General features: G+C 45.5%; 1 protein-coding gene across 2 annotated transcripts in view; it reads left to right on the forward strand.

Annotated features, from left to right (window-relative positions):
- Positions 1-16,681: 16,681 nt before the first annotated feature.
- IPO4 (importin 4) overlaps positions 16,682-25,244 on the forward strand; it is a 359,020-nt gene continuing 350,457 nt past the window's right edge. The window contains exons 1-3 of one of the 2 annotated variants that reach the window (XM_077248938.1): positions 16,682-17,069; positions 20,351-20,437; positions 24,285-24,364. In XM_077248938.1, coding sequence (XP_077105053.1) covers positions 17,004-17,069; positions 20,351-20,437; positions 24,285-24,364 — 233 coding nt within the window. In that variant the 5' untranslated portion in view covers positions 16,682-17,003. Of the gene's footprint in view, positions 17,070-17,089; positions 17,188-20,350; positions 20,438-24,284; positions 24,365-25,244 lie in introns of those variants that run through there. The other variant, XM_077248939.1, reaches the window with a different exon arrangement.

The following is a 25,244-nucleotide window of genomic DNA, read 5'->3' on the forward strand; positions in this document are numbered from 1 at the left end:
GATTTTCTCCAAATAGATGGAGATGGGGGCCAGTATGGAATCGGTTGAAGCGACTATGGGTCGACCAGGTGGGTTGAGGAGTGATTTATGAATTTTTGGTAATGTATAAATGACTGGAGTAACCGGATGTGGATTGGTGAGGAAAAGACAGGTTTTGGAATCCAGGATTTTGAGGGTTTGGTATTTGTGAAGAATCTTGGTAATTTGGGATCTTATATTAGGGGTAGGATCAGATGAGATTTTCCGGTATGTAGTAGTGTCGGATAATTGCCTCAGTATTTCAGCCAAATAGTCGGCTGTATTCTGAACGACAATAGCTCCACCCTTATCGGCCGGCTTAATGGTGATATTCTTATTAGTCCTAAGTGACTCGATGGCTTGTTTTTCAACGGGGGAGGTGTTACTATGTGTGGGAAAATTTCCCAAACTATGTTGCTCTAATATAGCATCGATTCCTTTCTGAGTTAGATCAATGTAGGCCTCAGTAGCATGGTTAGTACGTGGAGGATTGAAGCTACTGGTGGTACGCAGCCCTAGGTTCACAATACTAAGTTCAGGGATAGGATCCACCACAGCCGTGGGGGTCCTATTCCTATCAAAGTCCTGAGATAGTCCGAAGTGTGTCTTGAGGCAAAGGTTACGGTAAAACCGTTGTAAGTCCTGGGTCATTTTGAATTTGTCCCATGATGGAGTGGGACAGAAGGATAAACCTTTCTGTAGGACTGACAGTTCAGAGGGACTCAGGGTATAGGAGGAGATGTTGATGACTGTGTTGGGGGCCTTACCTGCGACCTCGTAGTCATACGTTCTCGATTTCCTTGCGGCCCTCCTTGTCGGTCGCCTCCGGGTCGTGTGTTGGGTCTCGAGTTGGGACGTCCGAATAAAAAATGATTCTGTGAACCGCTTGTGGAACTGTCGCTGTCTGAACTGTAGGGCCCATAATGCCGAGGTCCACTGTTGCCTCGCCTGGTGTATGGGGATGTAGAGTCGTTCCATCTGTAGACTCGACCCGAGGCGTAGTCCTCTGAATCACGTTGAAACTTAGACCTCTTTTTATCCTGTAGGTACTTACGATGTTCGTCAATGGATTTGTCGGTTTTGACCTTAAGGGAGTTCCAATCAGTAGCTGTTAGAGTAGTTGACAATTGCTCTTCAATGGCCGTAAGCTTTTTCTCAGATTCCACGATAGCTGTTTGGAGAAAATCGATGGTCAATAAGATAATATCAAGTGAACAATTATTCAAAATCTTTTGAAACTTTTCACAAAAGTCAGGTTTGTCAGAGAAAAGCGTAGGTCTTAGGTGGCTCCTGAGACCACGCGGAATCCTGCTGAGTCTATAGTATTCGGCTAGTGTGACAGAATGTAGATCGAACGAAGTCAGCCTCCTCCGCTCACGCTCATAATCCTTGGTGCGAAGTTCCTGAACCGGAGTCTTCAGGAATTCTCCTGAGCTGGTAACTTTACCCAGTATTCTTGTGGCAGCAGTATCATCAAAGGCAAAGGTATCGGTAGACATTGAGGGCTCAGGTGCAGTCGTCAACAGAGATGCTCAATGTAGAAGAAATGACGTGCACTCTGAATTAAATGAAGAAGGTGCTGGTTGAACTTGGAGAGATCCAGACCATTCAGAGATTGAAGAAAACAACCGCACTCAATTTGTATATTTGCATCATGAATGTGAAGAGTCTTTTAATAGGAACACCACAGTGATACAGAGAGTAGCTGAGGTAACGTTTCGACCTTATAGGCCTTTGTCAAACCTCACTGAAAAAATGCAGAAAGACATAATATTAGAAATCATGTATAACCAAGCAAAATTGTACATGTATAGTTACAATATACTGAATAAACATCACGATCAGATATATACAATATATACAAGAGTTACAAAAAAACAACCAAAATATCTACAAAAATTCTACAGAGATGTACAAAAATGTACAAAAATGTCTTACAAAACTTGCCCTAAAACAGAGTATCAAGGATCGTGATGTACCGCTGTGGAACAAGGAGGCGAGGGCAAAAGAGGTGGACGATAAATGTCAATCTTATATCAGGCATATGACCAATATGATACAATATGATACTGTACCCATATGTGAAACAGTACATGGAGCGATAAATAATAGTAAACACTAATAGCATGCAAAGTGTATGACAAAACTGACCTTCAAGAAGAAAAGAAGAGTGAGCGAACGTCCAGAGGGACACATAGGCTCCTGAGAAGGTGAAGAGAGGAAATATAAATAAATAAAGAAAGAAATACCAAAGCAAAACGCAGCACCACAGCTGTTCCAGCCAGGGGGAGTCAGGGAAGGGGCAGGGAGAGATTGTAAAGCAACATTACAACGTACCACTTGTAGGAGAATAGCATAGAACAGATCCGGAACGGCACGGATAGGGAATGGAGTCCCTGTAAGAACTAAGAGTAAGGGGCTGGTTGGTAAAAGTAGTACTAAAGTGGGTACGTGTGTACATGACAGTATGAGGCATACCTGGTGGGTCCTATGTCAGGAGGAGCAGCAGCGGTGGTGTGGCCCGTGTGTGGTGGCCATGATTAAAATACACCCGGGACCGGAAATGAGAAGGGGCGGGAAGGAAGCTGGCGTCAGCGTGGTGTGTGGGGGGAACGAGGTGGAACGCACAGGAGCGCTGGCGCAAAGGAGCGCTCCTGTAACGTATCGGGCCGAAAGAAAACGCTTAACGCGCGTGCGCACTGTGGACCGCACAAGGAGCGCAGGCGTACAGAGGCGCTCCTGTGACGTGTAGGGCGCCAGTGTAAAGAGAAAGCGCTTACCGCGCGTGCGCTCTGTAGCCAGGCAGAAGCCTGGAGACAGGAAGGGGGGGCGGAGTATGTATGAGCACACTGCGCGTGCGCACAGCGGCAGTGGCCCGGCAGAAAGACAGGGGCGAAGTATATGAAAAGAAAGAGCGGCGCCTGCGCAGTGTGAGTTGAAGCTGCAATGGTAACGGAGGTGCAGCTATATTGGAGCCGAGGGGGCAGTATAGTGTAGGGAAAACAGGGGGGGTCTGATAAGGGGAAGAAGGGGAGATGAAGATAAAAAACGACAAAGAGGATGATGAGGGAATGAAGGGAAAAAAGATGAAAAATAAAGAAAAATAAATAAATAAAGAGAAATGAAGAAACGTAAAAGAATTTTGGAAAAAATGTGCCAAAAAAATACAAAAATAAAAATAAAAATAAATGAAAGTAAATGAAAATAAAAATAAATACAAATGATGAAAATAAGGAGTGGAAAAGAACAACGGAAATGAAGTTAAAACCTGAAAAATAATGTTGAAAAAATGCCACAATGTAAAAATGCCACAATGTAAAGAATGATCGAAATGTTCTCCAGCAAATACAAGAGAAGCAAACAGAATGAAAATGATAATGGTAATAAAAAGGAAGAAAAAAAATGAGGAAAAAATAAAGAAAAAACGAAAAAATAATACAATAAAAAATAAAAATAAAAATTATATAAAAATATTGAAAATTTATGAAAATAAGTAAAAAAATTGAAAATCAAGATAAAGGATAAGGATAAAATTAAAAATAAAATCATGAAAAAGGAAGAAAATAAATGAAAATTGTAAAAATGAAAATAAAAATAAAATAAAATAAAAATAATGATAAAAATAATGATAAAAATACCCAGGGAACTCCTGACGATAAATTGTCATTGATTAGCCACCATCTAAGAGATGTCAGTGCTTCTGGACCCAAAGTAATCTGACTTTGCAAGGACCCCTGTAAGATTCTATCATTAACCAGTACCTCGGATTGTAAAGGTCTGGTGTGAAATTGGGCCCAACGGACAGCGGGAATGCACGAGGTTAGAGATCCTAACAGTGACATAGCTTGTCTAAGTGTCATGGATGGATTATCAGTTGCTCTAGACACCTGTTGTTGGATGTGTAACAACTTGTCGGGCGGAAGACAACACAGTTGGGTTTCTGAATTTAACAACAGTCCTAAGAATCTCTGTATTTTCTGGGGCTGTAATCGGGATTTTTCATAATTCACAATCCACCCCAGATGCTCAAGTTTGGTTGTGGTTACCTTTAGCTGAGAGAGGCAATGGTCTGCCGAACTCCCAACTATAAGGAAATCATCCAAATAGGGGACACTCAAGATGTCAGACTCTCGTAAGTGCGCCATGACTTCGGCCACTAACTTGGTAAACACCCTAGGAGCCGCTGATAAGCCAAAGGGAAGAGCTCTAAACTGGAAATGACGAATTTGTCCCCCCATTGACACAGCTACCCTCAGGAATCTCTGGAAGTCTTCATGTATTGGGACATGATAGTATGCGTCCTTTAAATCTACAACTACCATGAAGCAGTGTTTAAACAACATTTTTATTGCTGAACCAATTGATTCCATTTTGAACGATTCATTGGTCAGAAATTTATTAAGGCCTTTGAGATTTATGATCGTTCTAAATGATCCGTCTGGCTTCTTGATCAGAAAAAGAGGAGAGTAAAATCCCCTTCCTCTTTCTGATACTGGGATTTCAATCAAAACATTATTGGAGCATAAGTTCGTGACTTCTGCTTCCAAGGCTGCTTGCTCAAGGGGGGAGGAACGTAAAGGGGTCAATGTAAATTTATCTCGAGGCCAGTGATCGAAGTCAAGTCTTAGACCTTTTGCTATAATGCCTCAGACCCATTTACTGTTCGTAATGTCAAACCAAGCTGAGGAGAATGCTGACAGTCTACCCCCCAAAGGGATTGCTAGTCATTGGTCCGTTTTTTTCTGTTCTTTCGAGGAACGGCGAAACATATAGCCCGTACCTCTTCCGCGTCTATCCTCCCATCTAAAACTCTCTCTACAGGGTGAGGATCCGCGTTTTTTTCCCGCGACCAAATCTCCTCTTATTGAAGGGCCGGCGGTAGGATGCTGAAGACGGATTAGGAAATTTCTTCTTATCATCCCCCGCCTTTTCCAGCAACTCATCCAGAGTTGGTCCAAAGAGATATTCTCCTTTACACGGGATGGCGCAGAGCTTAGTTCTGGATTGAATGTCGCCTGACCAGCACTTCAACCATAAAGCCCTACGAGCCGCGTTGGAGAGTCCTGCCGCTCTAGCCGCCATCCTGACCGAGTCCACAGATGCGTCTGACAGAAAGGCCACAGCATTCTGCATTGTTGGTAAAGCCTTCAGAATGGAATCTCTGGAAGCGCCGTCCTTGAGCTGGGACTCTAACTGATCAAGCCAGACCATTAAAGATCTGGCTGTACACGTCGCGGCAACTGCTGGTCTTAGAGATCCCGCCGCCGTCTCCCAGGTTCCTTTAAGGAAAGTATCTGCCTTTCTGTCCTTGAGGGTCCCCATATCCTCAAATGGCAATGAGGCTTTCTTTGACGCTTTTGCCACCGCCGCATCCAGCTTAGGGGCTTTATCCCATGTTTCCACAACCGGATCATCAAAAGGGTACCTGCGTTTCAATGCTGGCGGTAAGGAACCCTTTTTCTCGGGTTTCTTCCATTCTCGGAGAATCAAGTCTTGGTTCTTTTCGTTCACCGGAAAAGATCTATGTTTTTTACGATCCAATCCGCTGAACATCATATCCTGTTTTGAGGGCTGCGGCTTGGGCTCTTCTATACCCATTGTGCCTCTAACAGACTTGACGACTTTGTCAATTCTATCCAGGGGTAGACAGAATCGTCCAGACTCCTCATCTGAAGAAGAGGAGGAAGGACTTGAGTGATAGGCACCCTCTTCTCTTTCTTCCTCCGAAGAATTAGAGTCCAGGGGGGTCCTATGTTTTGAACCTCCCGCTTGGGATAGGGACCGTAGGGATTCCCTTACTTCCAAACGGATCATTTCCTTCAGGTTAGCCGCACTCACAGATTCTTCCGCTACCTAGGGAGGACAATATAGGTGATAACTACTATCTGACCTAATGTCACTTCCACCCAACCACTCCTGTAGACCTCACCGTCTGTTGTATACAGGGGGCACATAATTTTTTGGGACAAGAATCAGGTAAGGGGACCCCACAGAGGGCACATTCCTTATGCTTTGACTTGTCCGTGCTTTTCTTCCCCTAGAATGATAAAGTATAAGGGGCCTGCGTCACAGAGTGAACTTTCACGTAGATCACTTACACGTGCGCCAAAGTAAGTACCGGAATACGAGGGGGTTCTTTCCTAGCCGAAGCTCTGGATCCTTTTGCGGATGAGCTTCTTCGACTGGACTGGTCGCTTCTGTCCTTGTCCTTCTGACGCACCTCATCCAGCAGCTGCTGCTGCTGCTGCTGCTCACCACCACTCTCCATGACGACTTGCGACCAAAAGCAGGGCTCTGCAGTCGTCACCTGCTTAAATCCCCCTTGGATCCGGTCAGCAGATAGGCCAGCGCTACCCTATTGGCTCAGGATACAGCAGGGAGGCCAGGAAACCTTGTGTGAAAAGCCGGCATTCAGGATGCGATGGGCGCCGCCATCTTGGATTGACTGCGCATGCGCAGACACCCGGCGACCCGGAAGCAGCTACTAACTCCGCCCCCTCACGTCACCGCACCCGGAAATGCTCCAGCACACGCTGAGAGCGGTGCAGGACGCTGGGGACGGACCGCAGCGCTCCGGGTGTTCACCCACACAGTCCTGAAGCCGGCACCCCATATTCGCCGCACCGCTGCACCACCAATGGGATATACTTACCGGCGCTGACGCTGATGGAGGCAGGAAAATCCTCCGGACTCCGCTCCCTGCTGCGAACGCCACCGCGTGCAGTCCAGCCAGGACCACCGTGGCGTCTCCAGGGTTCTCCGCACCGGCCGAGGTAGGAGACCCCCCCGCTACCAGATTCGGTCCGGCCGGCCTGGGCTCCTTAAGATCAATCTGTAGGCACCCGTCCCTATAGGAACAGGAAACCAACTGATGCAGGGGAGAGGTGCCGCCCTTTTGTATCTGTAGGTTTCCTGTTCCTAATGGGCGGATCCCCTCTCTCGTCGTGCTGTCATGGGAGTCCGAGTAAATTTAGCATTTTTTTACTTTGAATTTTTATGCCCTTAAATCAGAGAGATATGTCACACAAAATAGTTGATAAATAACATTTTCCACATGTCTTCTTTATATCAGCACAATTTTGGAACCAACATTTTTTTTTGTTAGGAAGATATAAGGGTATGTTTCCACGGTCAGGAAACGCTGCTTGTTTGACGCTGCGCAGAGCTGCAGCGTCAAACAAGCAGCTTCCAGATGTTCCAGCATAGTGGAGGGGATTTTATGAAATCCCGTCTCCACTATGCGTGGAAACCCGCACGCGGCGGCCCTGCGACTACAGACATGCTGCGCGTCTTTTCAGATCGCAGCATGTCCGTACACCTTGCGGGGATGCAGCGTCCCCGCAAGGCATATCACAGGGCCCTATGGGACAGAGCGATCATCCCTGATGTGAAGAGTTAACACATCCGGCATGATCGCGTCCCAGAAAGGGGGCGGGGCTTAGCGCCGAGCGGCTTCGCCGCTGCGGCGAGACCGCCGGCCATCCTGAACGTGGAGACATAGCCTAAGGGTATGTGTCCACGTTCAGGATTGCATCAGGATTTGGTCAGGATTTTCCATCAGTATTTGTAAGCCAAAACCAGGAGTGGAACAATTAGAGGAAAAGTATAACAGAAACATATACACCACTTCTGCATTTATCACCCACTCCTGGTTGTGGCTTACAAATACTGACATAAAATCCTGACCAAATCCTGATGCAATCCTGAACGTGGACACATACCCTTAGGGTTAGGGTATGTGTCCACGTTCAGGTTTGCTTCAGGCTTTGGTCAGGATTTTATGCAGGTAAAATCCTGACCAAAAATGCACCTGAGGTCACTGGCAGGTCACCTGTGGTGTTCCTGAGTGTTTTGCTCATTGCAGCAACATGCTGCGTTCTGAAAAAACGCACCGCATGTGCGTTTTTGTGGGAATTCCGCATGCGTTTTTTAATGCAAAGTGGAGACGGGATTTCATTAAATCCCCTCCACTATGCTGTAACATCTGGACGCTGCGTTTTTGACGTTTCCTGAACGTTTCCTGAACGTGGACACATACCCTTAAAAGTTGACCAGTGATTTTTCATTTTTTCAATAAAATTTGCAAAACCATTTTTTTAGGGACCACCTCACGTTTGAAGTCGCTTTGAAAGGTCTATATGACAGAAAATACCCAAAAGTGAAACCATTATAACAACTGCACCCCTCAAAGTACTCAAAACCACATTCAAGAAGTTTATTAACCCTGCTGCTGTGAAGCACCTGAAGCAATGTGGAAGGAAAAAATTAACATTTAACTTTTTAGTCACAAAAATGATCTTTCAGCAACAATTTTTTATTTTCACAAGGGTAAAATGAGAAAATGGACCACAAAAGATGTTGCGCAATTTCTCCTGAGTATGGTGAAGTCCCATATGTAGGGGAAAACCACTATTTTGGCGCACGGCAGGGTTTGGAAGAGAAGAAGAGCCTTTTAACTTTTTGAACGCAAAATTGTCTGAAATTGAGAGCGGACACCAATACCCCATATGTGGGGGAAAACCACTGTTTGGGCACACATTGGGGCTCGGAATGGAAGGAGTGACGTTTTGTATTGCAGACATTGATGGAATGGTCTGCGGGCATCATGTTGCGTTTGCAGAGCCCCTGATGTGCCTAAGCAGTGGAAATCCCCCACAAGTGACCCCATTTTGGAAACTACACCCCTGAAGGAATTTATCTAGTGGTATAGTCTTATAGTAATGATTATAATGCTTTTGGTTGTACTGGTGTATGGATTTATAATGTGGTGTTATGTGTAAGTTGTGCGGGGTACATCAGATTATAAAAGTGTGTTGTGTCAACAGGGTATAAACTAATTTTATTAATTTGTGGAAGTGTAGTTCGCTTTGAAGCAATCCTTAATGCAAAGGCCAGGTTTCTCAGGCCAGGTTTCACAATGATAACTTGTGTCCTTTAGGATTCCCCTCTTGGAGCATACTCTGCACCATTTTTGTGATCGTCCTGTCCTCGCTGTTTGGGGAACCTGTCCTGGGAAATGTTGACCTGGGACAATACGGGCATTATCAGTTTCAGAAACACTGGGACCTTCACCTCCTGAGTGCCAAATATTAGGGCCTTGATGACTTCCTCCTGAAACTGAAGGAAGGTCCCCGTATTGCCTGCAGATTGGAACAGCACAAAAGCATTGTACAGTGCCATCTGTACAATGTGCATGGCCCATTTTTTGTACCATACTTTGGCTATTCACATGGCACTGTATGGTATGAGGACTTGATCTGAAAGAGCCACACCCCCGTGTACCGATTGTAATCCAAGACACAATCTGTCTTTGGGACTGGTGTCGAACAGTGATAATGGAGCTGTTGTCATGGTGTATGGTGGTCAAGATAAGGACATCCATTTTGTTCTTATACTTGACCACCAGCATGCATGCTGTCGCTGCATTGGGCTCTGCTTTTGCCTTTTATCAGCATTTGCCCAATTAGGGGCTTAGGGAGTCCTCGCTGATTTTTTCACACGGTGCCACATGCAACTGTAACTCTGGAAGAGAGGATCTTGAATAATGGGATGCTGGTGTAAAAGTTATCAATGTAGAGGTGATAATAACCCTTACCCAGCAGTAGGTGCAGCAATTCCCACACAATTTTTCCTCTCACCCCCAGGATGGGGGGCATTCAGGGGGGTTAATCTGGGCATCCGAACCCTCGTAGACCCTAAATCTGTGGGTGTACCCTGAGGTACTCTCGCACAGTTTGTACAGTTTTGTTAAGTACCTGGCCCTCTTACTGGGAAGGTATTGTCGGAAATTTAGCTTCCCTTTGAAATGAACCAGAGATTCATCAATAGCGATTTCCCACTGGGGTATGTACGCCTCAGCAAATTTTCTAATGAAGTGTTCAACCACTGGGGGATGACACTGTGCATTATCATTATAATGCAAAAAGTTTTGGATTGCTTCAAAATTTGTGCTTGTCATTGCCATGCGGAATACCGGTGTACTGTAGAGAACATCAGTACTCCAGTATTGCCGAAGATCTTTTTTTTTTTTTTTATTATGTCCATATGCAGCACAATTCCCAAATACGGTATGTCATTATCTCTGCTGCCTTTAGGGGGTCCATCTGGCCTATGATGACGTGGGATTTCAGTCAAAAATTGTTGGGCATACAGGTCTGTCTGGGCCACCATAAGATTTATTATTTCATCACTGAAAAAGAATTTGAAGAAGTCAATTTCAGTGAGGCCAGTGGTGTCAAACCGGATTCCTGAGGTGCCAATGAAATCCGGAATGACGGGCTGATAATTTTTTGGGGGTGCAATCAACTCAACTCAACTCGGCTTTATTGGTGGGACCAAAATACATTGTGTTGCCAAAGGAAGGAAAGTAAATGTGACAGGGGAGGGGATCTGGGATTATAGGAATGGGGTGTTGGGAGCACAATTTGTGGGCCACAATTTGGGGGTTTTAAGTTCCTCTCAGCTTATGACATATGGTGACGTATTAGGCGGCGATCTCCACTGTTGATTCCTCTTTCCCCAGTAGGTCGAGCACTGCCATATAACATCGCGAGAAGAGTAACTCACTGATGATTTTATTGACTCCATTTTGAATTTGGGGATTTTCAAGAACCTGTTCAAATTTCTCAGGTTAATTATAACCCTGTAAGAACTGTCTGGTTTCTTTATCAGGAATAGGGGAGAATAAAACCCTTTCCCCCACTCCTTCAGAGGAACTTCTAGTAGAACGTTCTTGCGCAATAGGGTCACGATCTCTGACTCTAACGCCCACTGTTATAGTGAAGATGCTCGTGGGGATGTCATCACAAATTCCTCTGGAGGATGTGCTAAGAATTCCAGCTCTAGTGCTGATTTTGCAATATTGAGACCCAGGGGCTGGAGTAAATCCTTTCCCAGGGTGGAAGGAAGGGAGAGATCCTCCCCCCACCTGGGAAAGGGAGACACTTGGGGGATCTTCTGCTCTCCAGGGAGGGACCACTGAACAGGAATCCTTTAGATCTTTTGGATCTGTCGTCCAATCTCTCTTGCTCTCTGAATGCCCACCTCCGGAAATTTTTCTTTCTCTGAAAGGGTTGCCTAAAGGAAGAAAAGGGAGCTTGTGGAAACCCCTTCTTCTTGTCACTCGCCGTTTTTAGGATATCATGCAGTGCTGCGCCAAATAGAAAACCTCCTTCATATGGTAGAGCGCACAACTTTTCTTTTGCCTGAACATCCCTTGGCCAGCACTTCAACCAGACGGCTCTGTGACCGGAGTTGGATAAGGCCGCAGCCCTGGCTGCCAATCTGGCAGAGTCTATAAACATAAGGATGAAAGACCTCGGGGAGATCAAAACATCCAACACCGCGGAGACACCATCACGTGTTTCTCAACGCAGTGATCCACAACACTGCCCCCATCCCTAAAGGGAAATATGCAAATGCATGTAGAAAAGCCGCGGAGACACCATCACGTGTTTCTCAACACAAGCAATGAATAGCCAGGTCTTTCACCGGGAAGGAACAACCACGGGAAGGGCTGCATCCAATAAAGGAAAACCACCTATGCCAAAACATGGTATCCATACACAGACAGCTGTTTCGGAGTATTTGCCCCTCATCAGTGTGGAGTAGGAAACTGGCTATTAGGAGCAGTGCCTAGTGAAAAGACTATAAACATAAGGGTGAATGACCTCGGGGAGATCAAAACATCCAACACCGCGGAGACACCATCACGTGTTTCTCAACTGCGTCACCATCACCGGGAGCAAAGATGGAGTCTCGAGGAGTGTCATCCTTCAGTTGGTCCTCTAACTTGCCCAACCAAACTATCAGAAATCTGGCCATGCATGTCGCTGCTATGGCTGGTCTTAATGCCCCTGCAGATGACTCCCATGTACATTTCAGGAACGATCTTCCTATCCAAAGGATCCTTCAATAACCCTGATCCTCAAGGGGTAGAGAGGACTTCCTTGAGGTCTTGGAAATCGTCACATCTAATTTGGAGGCCTTGTTCCAGGATGTTGTTGCTTCTTCATCAAAGGGGTATTTTCTCTTAAAGGTAGATGGAAGAGGGCCCTTCTTCTCCGGGTTTTCCCACTCCTTACTGATGAGGTCCTGAAGCAACTCATTAATGGGAAAGGTTTTTACGCCTCTTTTGATCCAGGGTCAGAAACATTATGTTATGGACCGATTTCTTAGCCTTCTGATAGACAAACCCCATCGAGGACCTTCCTGCTTTACAAGGTTGTCTACCTTCCATAGTGGAAAGCAAAGGTCTGTCCCTGAGTCACTCTCTGATGAAGAGGAATCTGACTTAGGCTACTTTCACACTAGCGTCGGTACGGGCCCGTCACAGTGCGTCGGGCCGACGTACCAACGCATGCTGTGAAATTTCTGCAAGACGTGGGCAGCGGATGCAGTTTTACAACGCATCCGCTGCCCATTCTGCAGTCCGGGGAGGAGTTAGGAGGGGGCGGAGTTTCGGCCACGCATGCGTGGTCGAAAATGGCGGAGGCAACGCACAAAAAAACATTACATGTAACTTTTTTTGTGCCGACGGTCCGCCAAAACACGACACATCCGTCGCACGACGGATGCGACGTGTGGCAATCCATCGCAATGCGTCGCTAATGCAAGTGTATGGAGAAAAAACGCATCCTGCGGGCAACTTTGCAGGATGCATTTTTTCTCCAAAACAACGCATTGCGACGGCTGTCACGCAACGCTAGTGTGAAAGTAGCCTTAGTGTCCTGCAAAACCCCCTCGTCTGAGTCTGAAGACAATACCGGAGATCTTTTACGGCCTCGGGACGTTTCTCCTGAGTGACATAGGTCTTTAAGGAAATTCTGCACTTCTGTTTTAGGACTTTAGGCTATCAGAGAAGTTAGGGGACTCCTCCAAAACCGTTTCCTCAATACAGGCCTGACATAACTTTTTTGGCCATGCTTTAGCTAACCCCTGGCCACATAGAGGACAGGATCTATTTGATTTTGTGGAGCACATTCTAGGGACATCCTTCAGACATAGAGAAAGAAGGGAGAAAGAGAGAGAAAGAGAACACCTTACTAACAGGTTGAAGTTTCTCGTAGATCACTCACCACTCAAAGGAGGGGACCGGAACTGGAGGCAGAATGACATCCGAAATCACTGCAATGGAGTAAAGATAAGTGAATTTGTTCGGCTCCCTCCTTATTCGGCAAGCTCTAGCGCTTACCGAATAAGCTGCAGAGAGAACCGCGCTACCTGGATCACTCCTGCTGATCAGCTGTCCGGCGCCGCGGCCAACAAACAGGCTCTCCATGCATGTGTTGCGACAGTGAAGCAGCCGCAACACATGCAGTGTAAGGCCATGTGGCCTCTCTCTGTAATGCTTGAAAAGGTGAGGGCCATGTCAAGTACCCTGCTGAGGACCTACAAAGCAGCTGTCAGCCCATGCCCTTGTGGCCCAGCACACACATGGTTGAACATGAACCTGGTAATTGACATGATCCATCTACTTATATCTTTTGTACTACCACTGTTTGTATTTTAATATCTGACCATTGTATCTGTATAACCATTGTGTAAATAGTGTATTGTCTAGTGAGCCTTAAGACGCTTAAGGGTACTGTCACACAGTGCCATTTTCATCGCTACGACGGTACGATTCGTGACGTTCTAGCGATATCGTTACGATATCGCAGTGTCTGACACGCAGCAGCGATCAGGGACCCTGCTGAGAATCGTACGTCGTAGCAGATCGTTTGGAACTTTCTTTCGTCGCTTGATCACCCGCTGTCATCGCTGGATCGTTGTGTGTGACACCGATCCAGCGATGTGTTCGCTTGTAACCAGGGTAAACATCGGGTAACTAAGCGCAGGGCCGCGCTTAGTAACCCGATGTTTACCCTGGTTACCAGCGTAAACGTAAAAAAAACAAACAGTACATACTCACATTCCGGTGTCTGTCCTCCGGCGTCTCAGCTTCTCTGCACTGTGAGCGCCGGCCAGCCAGAAAGCGAGCACAGCGGTGACGTCACCGCTGTGCTTTCCGGCTATGGTGCTTACACAGTGGAGAGAAGCAGAACGCCGGGGGACAGACACCGGAATGTAAGTATGTACTGTTTGTTTTTTTTACGTTTACGCTGGTAACCAGGGTAAACATCGGGTTACTAAGCGCGGCCCTGCGCTTAGTAACCCGATGTTTACCCTGGTTACCCGGGGACTTCGGCATCGCTCCAGCGCCGTGATTGCAACGTGTGACCGCAGTCTACGACGCTGGAGCGATAATCATACGACGCTGCGACGTCTCGGATCGTGCCGTCGTAGCGATCAAAATTGCACTGTGTGACAGTACCCTAAGTATATGATTTAACCTTGGGCTGCTCCATGAATCTACACGTCCGTATTCTCGGCTTAACTCACCAAGCTACCGTGGCTGGTTTCTGGCCCGATATAATCCTGTTAATGGACTGGGCTCATATATAATGAGGAACTGATAGCAGTCCTACCAGGCTGACCAGGCGCTGTTTCACATGTGCTAATGAAAGGGGCCTATCAGAGTCATGACCTAGTGTGGTGCCATGTCAGTGACTGTGGGGCCACATCCTCTCACTCCTCTGTGTTGACAGAGGGGGTGTCTGTGGAAAACTGTAACTAGCTGACCCAGGGGGTGCGGGCGGAATGTCATGTTGGTGAGAGCGGAGGTTACAGCATTACATGATCCTTCTGACGTAATAGTGATATCATCAGGCAGGGTGGCGAGGTGCGGTTTCATTAAGTCTTTGCAAAACTTGATGCATTTACCAATAAACGTATAAAAAATGCTCATAAATGTGCTCCAGTATCTAGAGATGAGCGGATCAATTTGCGGACTCCGGGGCCAGCGTCCAGGTAAGTGGTCCTGGCGGGTAGACTGGAGGCCTGCGAATGTCTTACCTTCTAGCGTTCCTGGCGCAGCATCATCTGTACAACACACCAATGACATCATGCCAGCCCTGGCTAATCAAAAGCCACGTTAGGGGTGCCGTAAGGTAAGGGATTCGTAGACCTCCTATCTAGCCTCCATGTACCACTGCCCTGGACTTGGCCCAGAATCCTAAGAATCGATCCGCTCATCTCTATAGTAACCATAGAAACATCTAAAGAGCTAAAAACACTTAAGCAAACTTTGTGCAAATCAAAATTTGTGTCAGCCTCAAAACTTTTCATCACAACAGCAAGTGGCTGCAGTTTTCTCAAGAGTGGCAATATGTAATGTGGGTGAGCATAACTGGAGTAATATTTGTAGCCAGGCACATGCCACATGTGACTCTTAATTCAGTCGGGGAATTTCATTCTTGCTTACCCCTCATTATGACTTGAAATGAAATGCCATTCTCAATGAATCAGTGAATAGGTGTGTATATGTCATTTACTATAATGGAGAGGGGGAGAGAGAAAGAGGGGGAAGAAAGAGGGAAGAAACGAGCGAGGGTAAAAGAGACTGGGAGATAAAGAGGGGGAGAAAAAGAGGGGGAAAGGTGAAGAAGGGGGGGAGAGAGAGAGGCAGGGCGAGAGAGAAGGAGAGAGAGAAAGAGGAGGGGAAAGGGGGGAATCAAGTGAGGGAAAGAGGCTGGGAGATTAAGAGGTTGAGAAAAAAAAGAGGGGGAAAGGGGGAGAGAGAAGGGGAGATAGAGAGGGGGAGAGAAAAGGACAGCTTTCTTCAGGCAGGGCCGTGGGGTCAGACAGGGATGCAAACTGAATCCAACCCTATTCAACATCTACATAAATGGACTGACTACAGATCTGGAACCCTTCTCCGGCCCAGGCCTCAGTGTGCACAATCAAGAGGTGAAGTTCTTGCTGTACGCAGATGACCTCCTGCTACTCTCCCCAACTGAGAGAGGCCAAGATTGTTTCCACTGCCCGGACACGGCTGTGTCTACAGCATACACTGCGCCACCAATGATCCCCTGGCATGCTATCAGGATAACGGCCCCCTGTGAACATATTGCAGACACTGGATTGCCAGCCTTAACTGATATCTAAAGTCACTCCAATAAAGGACATATTGCACCTCACACAGTGACACCACTTATCTGATGACCCTTGACACTCCACATGAAGGGCGTCTGTATGATAAAGGCCGTTTTCTGGCCGAAACGTCTTCTAGCCTGTCGCCTCACTAATAAACATTCCCTTGAAGCATATTTCTTCCATTGTATGTGTGCAGTGATTCTATATTGAACTAAGATTGTTTCCAGCACGGCCAGGCTTTCAGTACCACGCGCTGCAATCAACCAAAAGAAGCCCAAAGGAATGGTTATTTCGGAAAAGGGAACCAGAACCGAACCCCCACCCCGCCCTCACAGTATTACAAATACTCCGCAGTGAGGGCCTCACACTTCCAGAAACTCTGCACTCACATCCCGGACCCCCATCCATGGATGAGGAGAGGAAACTAGAGGAATCAACGGTGGAGATCACCGCCCAATATGTCACCACATGTCCTAAGCTGAGAGGCCTATTACTGCCCAAACTGTGTCCCCCAACATCCCATCCCCACAACCCCCTACCCGCTCACATGTATTGTTCTTGCTTTGGTAACACTTTGTATTTTGGTCTCACCAATAAAGCCTATATGAATTTGAGGGGAAGAAAAAGAAGGGTGAAGAAAGGGGGAGAGAGAAGGGAAGAGAAAGAGTGAGGGGGAGAAAGAGAAAGTGAAGAGGAGGGAGAGTGGGGAAGAGAGAGAGACGGGAATAGAGTGGGAGAAAGAGAGAGAAAGATGAGAAGGAAGGGAGAGAGAAAGAAAGAGGGAAAGAGACCCAGCGACAACACACTTTTTTTTCTGTAGCATTGAATCCAGTGACCTCCTCCTCCCTGTGAAGGAACGGCGCGCTCTTCTCCTCCCAGCAGCAGGTGGCGCTATGCTCGGTCCTCGCTCTGCCTGTCACCCACGTGGAGGAGACAGTTAGTGGCAGTTCCCGGTTGCTGGCTTTGGCAGGACCGATACTCCGGTCTGGTAAAAGAAGCCGTTAGGTATCATGGCGCACATACTAGAGGCCACACTGACTAATCTTCTGCGGCCGGACAACGCTATCATCCAGCAGGTAGGATCCGTCCTAGGATGGTGGCAGAGGATGGGATGACAGGACTGCACCAGGGATGCTGAACATGGCGGGACACTACGTCTGACAGGACTGTGGGCGGCTCTTCACCTCACAGCTGGTACTGTCACCCATGTCTGCAGGCTCCACCACCTCACCTCACACTTCTGGCTTTGGCACTGGGAGACAGGACAGGCAGGGCACAGGAGTGTTTGGCGCCGTCCCTGCTGAGGTACAGTGAGTGAGCACTGTGGTGCCTCCTGGCTGCCATGGTGAGGCTGCTGAGGAAGCCAGGCTGTTGTGCTTCTTCCTATGGGGCTGGCCTGGTGGGGTCCGGGCAGCACGTAGTGGCCCATAGTTCTGGCATCTGTGGCTAGATAGGGCTCTTCAGTCTTTCTACATTAGATGTTTGTCAGGAGCCACCAAACCCTGTATGGGCATTTAGTGGCAGGTGTCGGCCATTGTAAAAACAAAAAACACTGCACGTTATCCGTTACAGAGGTTGTCCCCCTTCCAGAAAAGTTTTTCCTATAAGTTGTTAGTAGTTGAAAACCAAACTGTTTTACTCACCCACCTGATGTCACCTCAGCAGCCAGTCAGAAACCTCAGCTGCTCTACTGATGTAGACAGAGTTTTTCCAGCTCCAAAGTTCAGGTCCTCATCCATCACTTTGGACTAAAGTACAGTTGATCATGAACTTCCACGTGTCTGCTCATCCCTGCTGCCACGTGAATATGAGATTGCACTTTCTTTTATACTGAAAATAACACGTACCAGTCTAGTGAATCGAAAATCCCCGGTTCATTCATACCTATGCACACATGAAAAATGTGTGGGTTTCACGTGAATATGTGAGTTTGATCCGGAAACTGAATATAAAATGTCAAGTTTCCATTTTTTTTCTTTATTGTGGATGATCGGTTTGGAAAAATGGCCGAGAACTAGACTATAGTTTATAATATAAGTGATTTAGGCTTTTAAAAGGTTTCCTAGGTGCAGCTAATTTTAGATAAAAGCAAACTGCTTTGTTCATGGTCCCCGAGTCCAGCAATATACCTTGGACATAGCCAAAAATGAAACCCTGAACAGAGCCCTCGTACATTTCTAATATACACTGCTCAAAAAAATGGAACACTTAAACAACAGAATATAACTCCAAGTAAATCAAACTTCTGTGACATCAAACTGTCCATTTAGGAAGCAACACTGATTGACAATCAATTTCACATGCTGTTGTGCAAATGGAATAGACAACAAATGAAAGTTATTACTGTGGCAAGAAGGTTTGCTGTGTCTGTCAGCGTAGTGTCCAGAGGCTGGAGGCGCTACCAGGAGACGTGGAGGGGGCCATAGGAGGGCAACAACCCAGCAGCAGGGCCGCTACCTCAGCCTTTGTGCAAGGAGGAACAGGAGGAGCACTGCCAGAGCCCTGCAAAATGACCTCCAGCAGGCCACAAATGTGCATGTGTCTGCACCAACGGTTAGAAACCAACTCCATGAGGATGGTCTGAGTGCCCGACGTCCATAGATGGGGGCTGTGCTCACAGCCCAACACCGCGCAGGACGATTGGTATTTGCCATAGAACACCAGAATTAACAAATTCACCACTGGCGCCCTGTGCTCTTCACAGATGAAAGCAGGTTCACACTGAGCACATGTGACAGAGTCTGGAGACACTGTGGAGAGCAATCTGCCTGCAACATCCTTCAGCATTACCGGTTTGGCAGTGGGTCAGTAATGGTGTTGGGTGGTATTTCTTTGGAGGGCCGCCCAGCTCTGCATGTGCTCACCAGAAGTAGCCTGACTGCCATTAGGTACCGAGATGAGATCCTCAGCCCCCTTGTGAGACGATATGCTGGGGCGGTTGGCCCAGGGTTCCTCGTAATGCAGGACAATGCCAGACCTCATGTGGCTGGAGTGTGTCAGCAGTTCCTGCAAGATGAAGGTATTGAAGCTATGGACTGGCCCGCCCGTTCCCTAGACCTGAATCCGATTTGAACACATCTGGGACATCATGTCTCGCACCATCCACCAACGTCACGTTGCACCACAGACTGGCGGATACTTTAGTCCAGGACTGGGAAGAGATCCTTCAGGAGACCATCCTCCACCTCATCAGGAGCATGCCCAGGCGATGTAGGGAGGTCATACAGGCACGTGGAGGCCACACACACTACTGAGCATCATTTCCTTGTCTTGACGCATTTCCACTGAAGTTGGATCAGCCTGCAATTTGATTTTCCACTTTGATTTTGAACATCATTCCAAATCCAGACCTCCATGGGATATTCATTTTGATTTACATTGATCATTTTTAGGTTTTATTGTTCTCAACACATTCCACTATGTAATGAATATAGATTTGCAAATGAAATATTTCATTCAGTGATATCTAGGATGTGGGATTTTAGTGTTCCCTTTATTTTTTTGAGCAGTGTGTAACAAAGTGTCTAGTCTGTTTAAGGGATGGCTATGTAATGTATAGGTCGCATTCAGATGTCTTTTTTGTCATACAATTTTCATTCATTTTTGGTCTGTTTTTTACTGATTCGTGGTTTCTTTTTTTTTTTTCCCCTAAAACTTCCACCCATTAAACAGTAAAAAACAAAACAAGGATGACACATGGATTTTTTTGGCAGGCCCTTTCACTTTAATAGGGGAGTTTGATCTGCACATTGAATAAAAATGGTCATGTTTCCATTTTTTTTATTGTGCATTATCAGTTTGCAAAAATGACCATGACTGTGCCTCTAGACTACAACTTACAATATAAGTGAATTAGGCTGTTTTACAGATGTTTTCTAGATCCCTAGGTGCAGCATATTTTAAATGAATGTAAATTCTCCTTTACTCACCCTCCCTGGGTCCAGCTTTTAGTGTGCATCACTGCTCCCAGTGTCTGTTATTGTCTGCAGCATTGATGTCATGTCGACAGTGCTGCAGCCAGTTAGTGAGCTCAGTGTCTCTGCCCAAATTGACAGCACAAGCCACTGAGCTTACTGACTTTCTGCAGTGCTGACGTTGTGACATCAGCACTGCAGAGATCAGGGGCATCGGCAGAGACTCAGGGACCCAGGGAGGGCTAGTAAAGCACATTTTGTTTGATTTTTAAATAAACTGCACCTGAGGACACTGGAAACTCCCTTTAATTAGCTATGCTCTGGATAACACTGGAGTGTAGCGCTTCATCTTACACTATTGTTAGATGTGGAAAAAGTGGAGTTTCTTCCTTTTCTAGAACAGTGCAAATTTTGGCTTACAAATTTTTCCTCCACTTTTTCAGGCCACTGCTCAGCTAAAAGAAGCTGTCAAAGATCCATTGATTATTCCAGCATTGTGTGATGTACTGCGAAGTGCTCAAGACCCACAGGTAACAATCAACTACAAGGACCACCTCTTACCTGATGACATCCTCGGCTCCTCTTCTGATTAGGCCTGGCAGGATGTCACGTGTGTCACACTGCAACAGTAACGTTTTGCCAGGAAAGCTAATCAATAGAGGAGCCGCAGATGTCAGGTAGTGCGAGGCAGACCAGCGGCCACAGATTACTGACGTGGCCGATGGGCCAAGTCCTGCAAATTGATTTGCATCATCTCTACTGTGTAGCCTTACACTGTTTAAGAATAAGAAAGTATTTATAAATTGTCCCCGTTGAGATAACTGCAAATCTGAAATTTAGTTATAGTCTCTAAATCTCTATTCTCACTCCATTAGGTGCTACGCTTTCCAGCTAAATGATGAAACCTGTTGTGCCCGACTTTCTTAAAGGGAACCTGTCAGCAGGATTGTGCTCGGTAACGTACAGACACTGTCAGGTCGGCACCGTTATACTGATTAAAATGATTCCATGGTTGATGAAATCCGTCTTGTGGTTGTTGTGTAATCTTCAGTTTCAGTTTGAGTTAATGATATGCTCGTGGTCCGGGGCGGCCTGTTGGGGGAGTGTTTATGTGATGCCCTGCTTAGGTATTCACCAGTATGGCTTCTGACAGTTCACTTGTCCCTCAGTGACCGGCCCCCTGCTTTACATAATGAATATTACATATACATATTGAAAAAAAAATCCCGTTTAGACAGGCGGTGGCTCCAGCCTTGCAGCATGATCGCATATGTAATGTGTATGTAATTTCTTTCATGTTATCCTTAAATTCATAAGAAAAAAAAAATCCGTTTGAAAATGAAGGTGATCCAATAGCTGGTACTGCTCAGGTGCTGGCGGCGCCAATTTGCTAGAGAGAAAAAAATAAATTCCTCCTCCAAGATGGCGATCGCCGATGGCTGCTACTTAATAGGTGCCGGCGGCCCTTTTTTGGAAGAGGGAATTTTTTTTTTCTCTAGCAAGATGGCGCCAACGGTGCCTGTGCAGTGGCCACGAAGCACGAGAATCTCATTAACTCAAAACTGAAAATAAAGATTAAACAACAACCACAAGACGGATTTCAACAACCAAGGTATCATTGTAATCAGTATAACGGCGCCGACCTGACACTGTCTGTAGGTGACTCAACACAATCCTGCTGACAGGTTCCCTTTAATGGACTTCAGTGGGCGCCCTTTAAGATTTGCCATGCCACAGATATAGCAGAAAATTGTGGCTGCCAGTAAATGATAAATTCCAATGCTAAAGAGAATGTAGCTTAAAGGGAAACAGTCATCATAATGTAGTATGTTAAAATAAAGGTTTGACCGTAATGGCGCTTTTATACTGATTTAATATATACCTGTATGATGAAATCCGCATCCTGTCTCCTCTTTAATTTGTTAGATGTTTTGGTGCAATTTCCTCTTCATACGTGGGGCGGGACTGTGGGTAGGGTTTTTGGCTCGGCCGCTGCCCATCTTGTGTTTGTACGAGCATCCTTTTTAAAAGTTTGCGCTAGCACCATCCCCTGCCGCTAGTGGCTCATGCACGCACTCAACTCCCAGTGGTCTTCAGCAAAATGGCGCTGGTGGCGGCAAATGTGCAGATTCAGACCTCAGCTCAGTGACGAGCCAAGATCTCATTCTGCCCCGATGCCCGAAGAGGATATTGCACCAAAACATCCAACGTGAGTACGCCCGAGGTCAGATCCCCTGCTTTGATGCGGGCTCCAACGGTGAGCCCACATCAAAGCCGCGACATGTCAGCTGTTTTGAACAGCTGACATGTGCGCGCAATAGCGGCGAGTGGAATTGCGATCCACTCGCCGCTATTAACTAGTTAAATGCCGCTGTCAAACGCTGACAGCGGCATTTAACTACCGCTTCCGGCCGCGCGGCCTGGAAATGCGCTCATTGCCGACCCCCTCACATGATTGGGGGTCAGCAATGCGTCGGCATAGTAACCAGAGGTCCTTGAGACCTCTATGGTTGCTGATGCTGGCTTGCTGTGAGCGCCACACTGGTCGGCGTTCATAGCAAGCCTGTAATTCAGCTACATAGCATCGATCTGAGGATCGCTCCTACGTAGCAGAGCCGATCAGGCTATGCCAGCTTCTAGCCTCCCATGGAGGCTATTGAAGCATGGCAAAAGTAAAAAAAAAAAAAAAAAAAAAAAATGAAATAAATAAAAAAAATATAAATCGCCCCCCTTTCGCCCCATTCAAAATAAAGCAATAAAAATAAAATCAAATATACACATATTTGGTATCGTCGCGTTCAGAATTGCCCGATCTATCAATAAAAAAAGATTAACCTGATCGCTAAACAGTGTAGCGAGAAAAAAATTAGAAACGCCAAAATTACTAACTTTTTTTTGGTCACCGCTACATTGCATTAAAATGCAATAACGGGCGATAAAAAGAACGTATCTGCACCAAAATGGTATAATTAAAAACGCCAGCTCAGCACACAAAAAATAAGCCCTCACCCAACCCCAGATCACGAAAAATGGAGACGCTACGGTTATCGGAAAATTGCGCAATTTTTTTTTTAGCAAAGTTTGGAATTTTTTTTCACCACTTAGATAAAAAATAACCTAGACATGTTTGGTGTCTATGAACTCGTAATGACTTGGAGAATCATAATGGCAGGTAAGTTTTAGCATTTCGTGAACCTAGCAAAAAAGCCAATCAAAAAACAAGTGTGGGATTGCATTTTTTTTGCAATTTCACCGCACTTGGAATTTTTTTCCCATTTTCTAGTAAACGACATGGTAAAACCAATGGTGTCGTTCAAAAGCACAACTCGTCTCGCAAAAAATAAGCCCTCACATGGCCATATTGACGTAAAAATAAAAAAGTTATGGCTCTGGGAAGGAGGGGAGCGAAAAATGAACACAAAAAAACGGAAAATCCCAAGGTTATGAAGGGGTTAAACAAGAACCAGGATGCAGATTTCTTTCCTACAGGCATCTATTAAATCTGTATAAAGTGCCATTGTGGCCATACCTTTATTTTAACACAATACATTTTACTGACAAGTTCCCTTTAAGAAAAAAGTCTATTATAGTAATTCTAACTATTTTCGTTGTTTTACCAAAATATTATGTTATTCAGTTGATAATTTAGTTGTTGTAAATAATTTCATTATTTTTTTTGTTCCAATTATGCAAGCACTCTTGTGGCTTAGTACTTGGCGTCTGCAATTCTTGTAGTTTTATTCTACTCCAAAATATACTGATAAATTATCTAGGGTTGTAACTTGTTGGAATCTTTGTTGCTGAGATTATCTCCAAATGCAACAAAACGCAGTGGCTGTGCTTCTGTTATGTGAAAATTTCATCTAAACATTTTGATATGAATAAGAGGTCATAAAAATGTATGCTTGCTCAGCCTGCATGTGTGCCTTTGTGGGTGGTATTGTATTGTGAGACTTGCTGGACATGGGCAGGTTTTACATTTCTTGCAACAACATGGTGTGGACAAGACGGCCTGTTTCCCCACAAATACTGACATGAGTCTTTAAATTGATGGAGTCTATTCTGGGACATTCAGATTTCTGCAAATAAAGCATAAAGGGAGTTTCAGACTTGTTCAAATAAATTAAACCATAATAATGATTTTACATACCGTACTTTTTTTTTCCCGCAAAAAATTTACTTTTAAATGAATGTTTTCATGTACCCTTTAGTAGGTAACATGTTTTTTTCTTAGGTAGAGCATTGGTAAATTATTTCTAAAAAAAAAATTGCTTAATGGAAAGATTTGCTTATATTTGCAATGTATTATTATTCTGAAAAAAAAAATGATATTGAATGCAGCTTCACAATATTGTTAATTTTGTAAATTTGATGCAGATTCGTCAATTTGCAGCAGTTTTATTACGTAGACGTTTTCTCAAAAGATGGAAGGCTATGCCTCTAGGTCATCAAGAAAGGTGAGTAGAAAGGAGTCGATCTATTGATCTGTTCTATTTCTTGTCAATTGTAACTTTGTATGAGTTCACACTTATATGGATATAAAAAAAATAAATAAAATGTCAAGTCACACTCGATTTGTGTATAAAAGTATTCACTTTAGTGCATCAAAGTATCCGCCATCTTGTTACACTGCCAGAAACCTGTCCTAGGATGTTAGTAAGACAGGTGCTTGTGAGTATGTGCAGTAGGGGCTCCATCGCTGTGACCTGGGGATAACCTATACCAAGTACTATTAATATGTCGCTCAGTAATCAGAAAGGCAGGGCGGACAGCGGTGTGAGCAGCCTCTTTCTTGAGGGAGTGTTATAAAATAAATTACCATTACGTACAGCGGTAGCCATAAGTGATGATGTCCCATCCATCTTTCACCTGTCCCTTGCAGCCAATGGCTGATCATCATCACACATTTACATCTTCGGCATATGAATGCTGAAGCCTATGAATTAGTGCTGTTGTCACATAAATGTTGGATGAGGCCCCAACAAATACAGTACCTGGAGCTGCAGGGGATTGGTGGAGTGAGCAATGCTTATTTCTTTTTTTTATAACAGGCTTATTTTGAAAATTATTGCAGTAAATCCCTTTAACATGAACAGCTTCATTAAAATAAGTGTCAGAAGCCAGTAAAGTGTTTAGTTACTGTGCTAGCTTCATTTTATTCCTCTCCTTTAAAGTGCATTTGTCACCAGATGTATAACACCTAATCTGAGAGCACAAAATGCAGAGACAGAGACCCTATTTCAGCGATGTGTCACTTAGCTGTTTACTGTAGTTTTGATAAAATCACTGTTTTACAAGCAGGAGATTATTACTAGAGAACTAAATAACTCTGCTTCC

Source organism: Ranitomeya variabilis, chromosome 1, assembly GCF_051348905.1.
Source record: "Ranitomeya variabilis isolate aRanVar5 chromosome 1, aRanVar5.hap1, whole genome shotgun sequence".
NCBI classification, from domain to species: Eukaryota; Metazoa; Chordata; class Amphibia; order Anura; family Dendrobatidae; genus Ranitomeya; species Ranitomeya variabilis.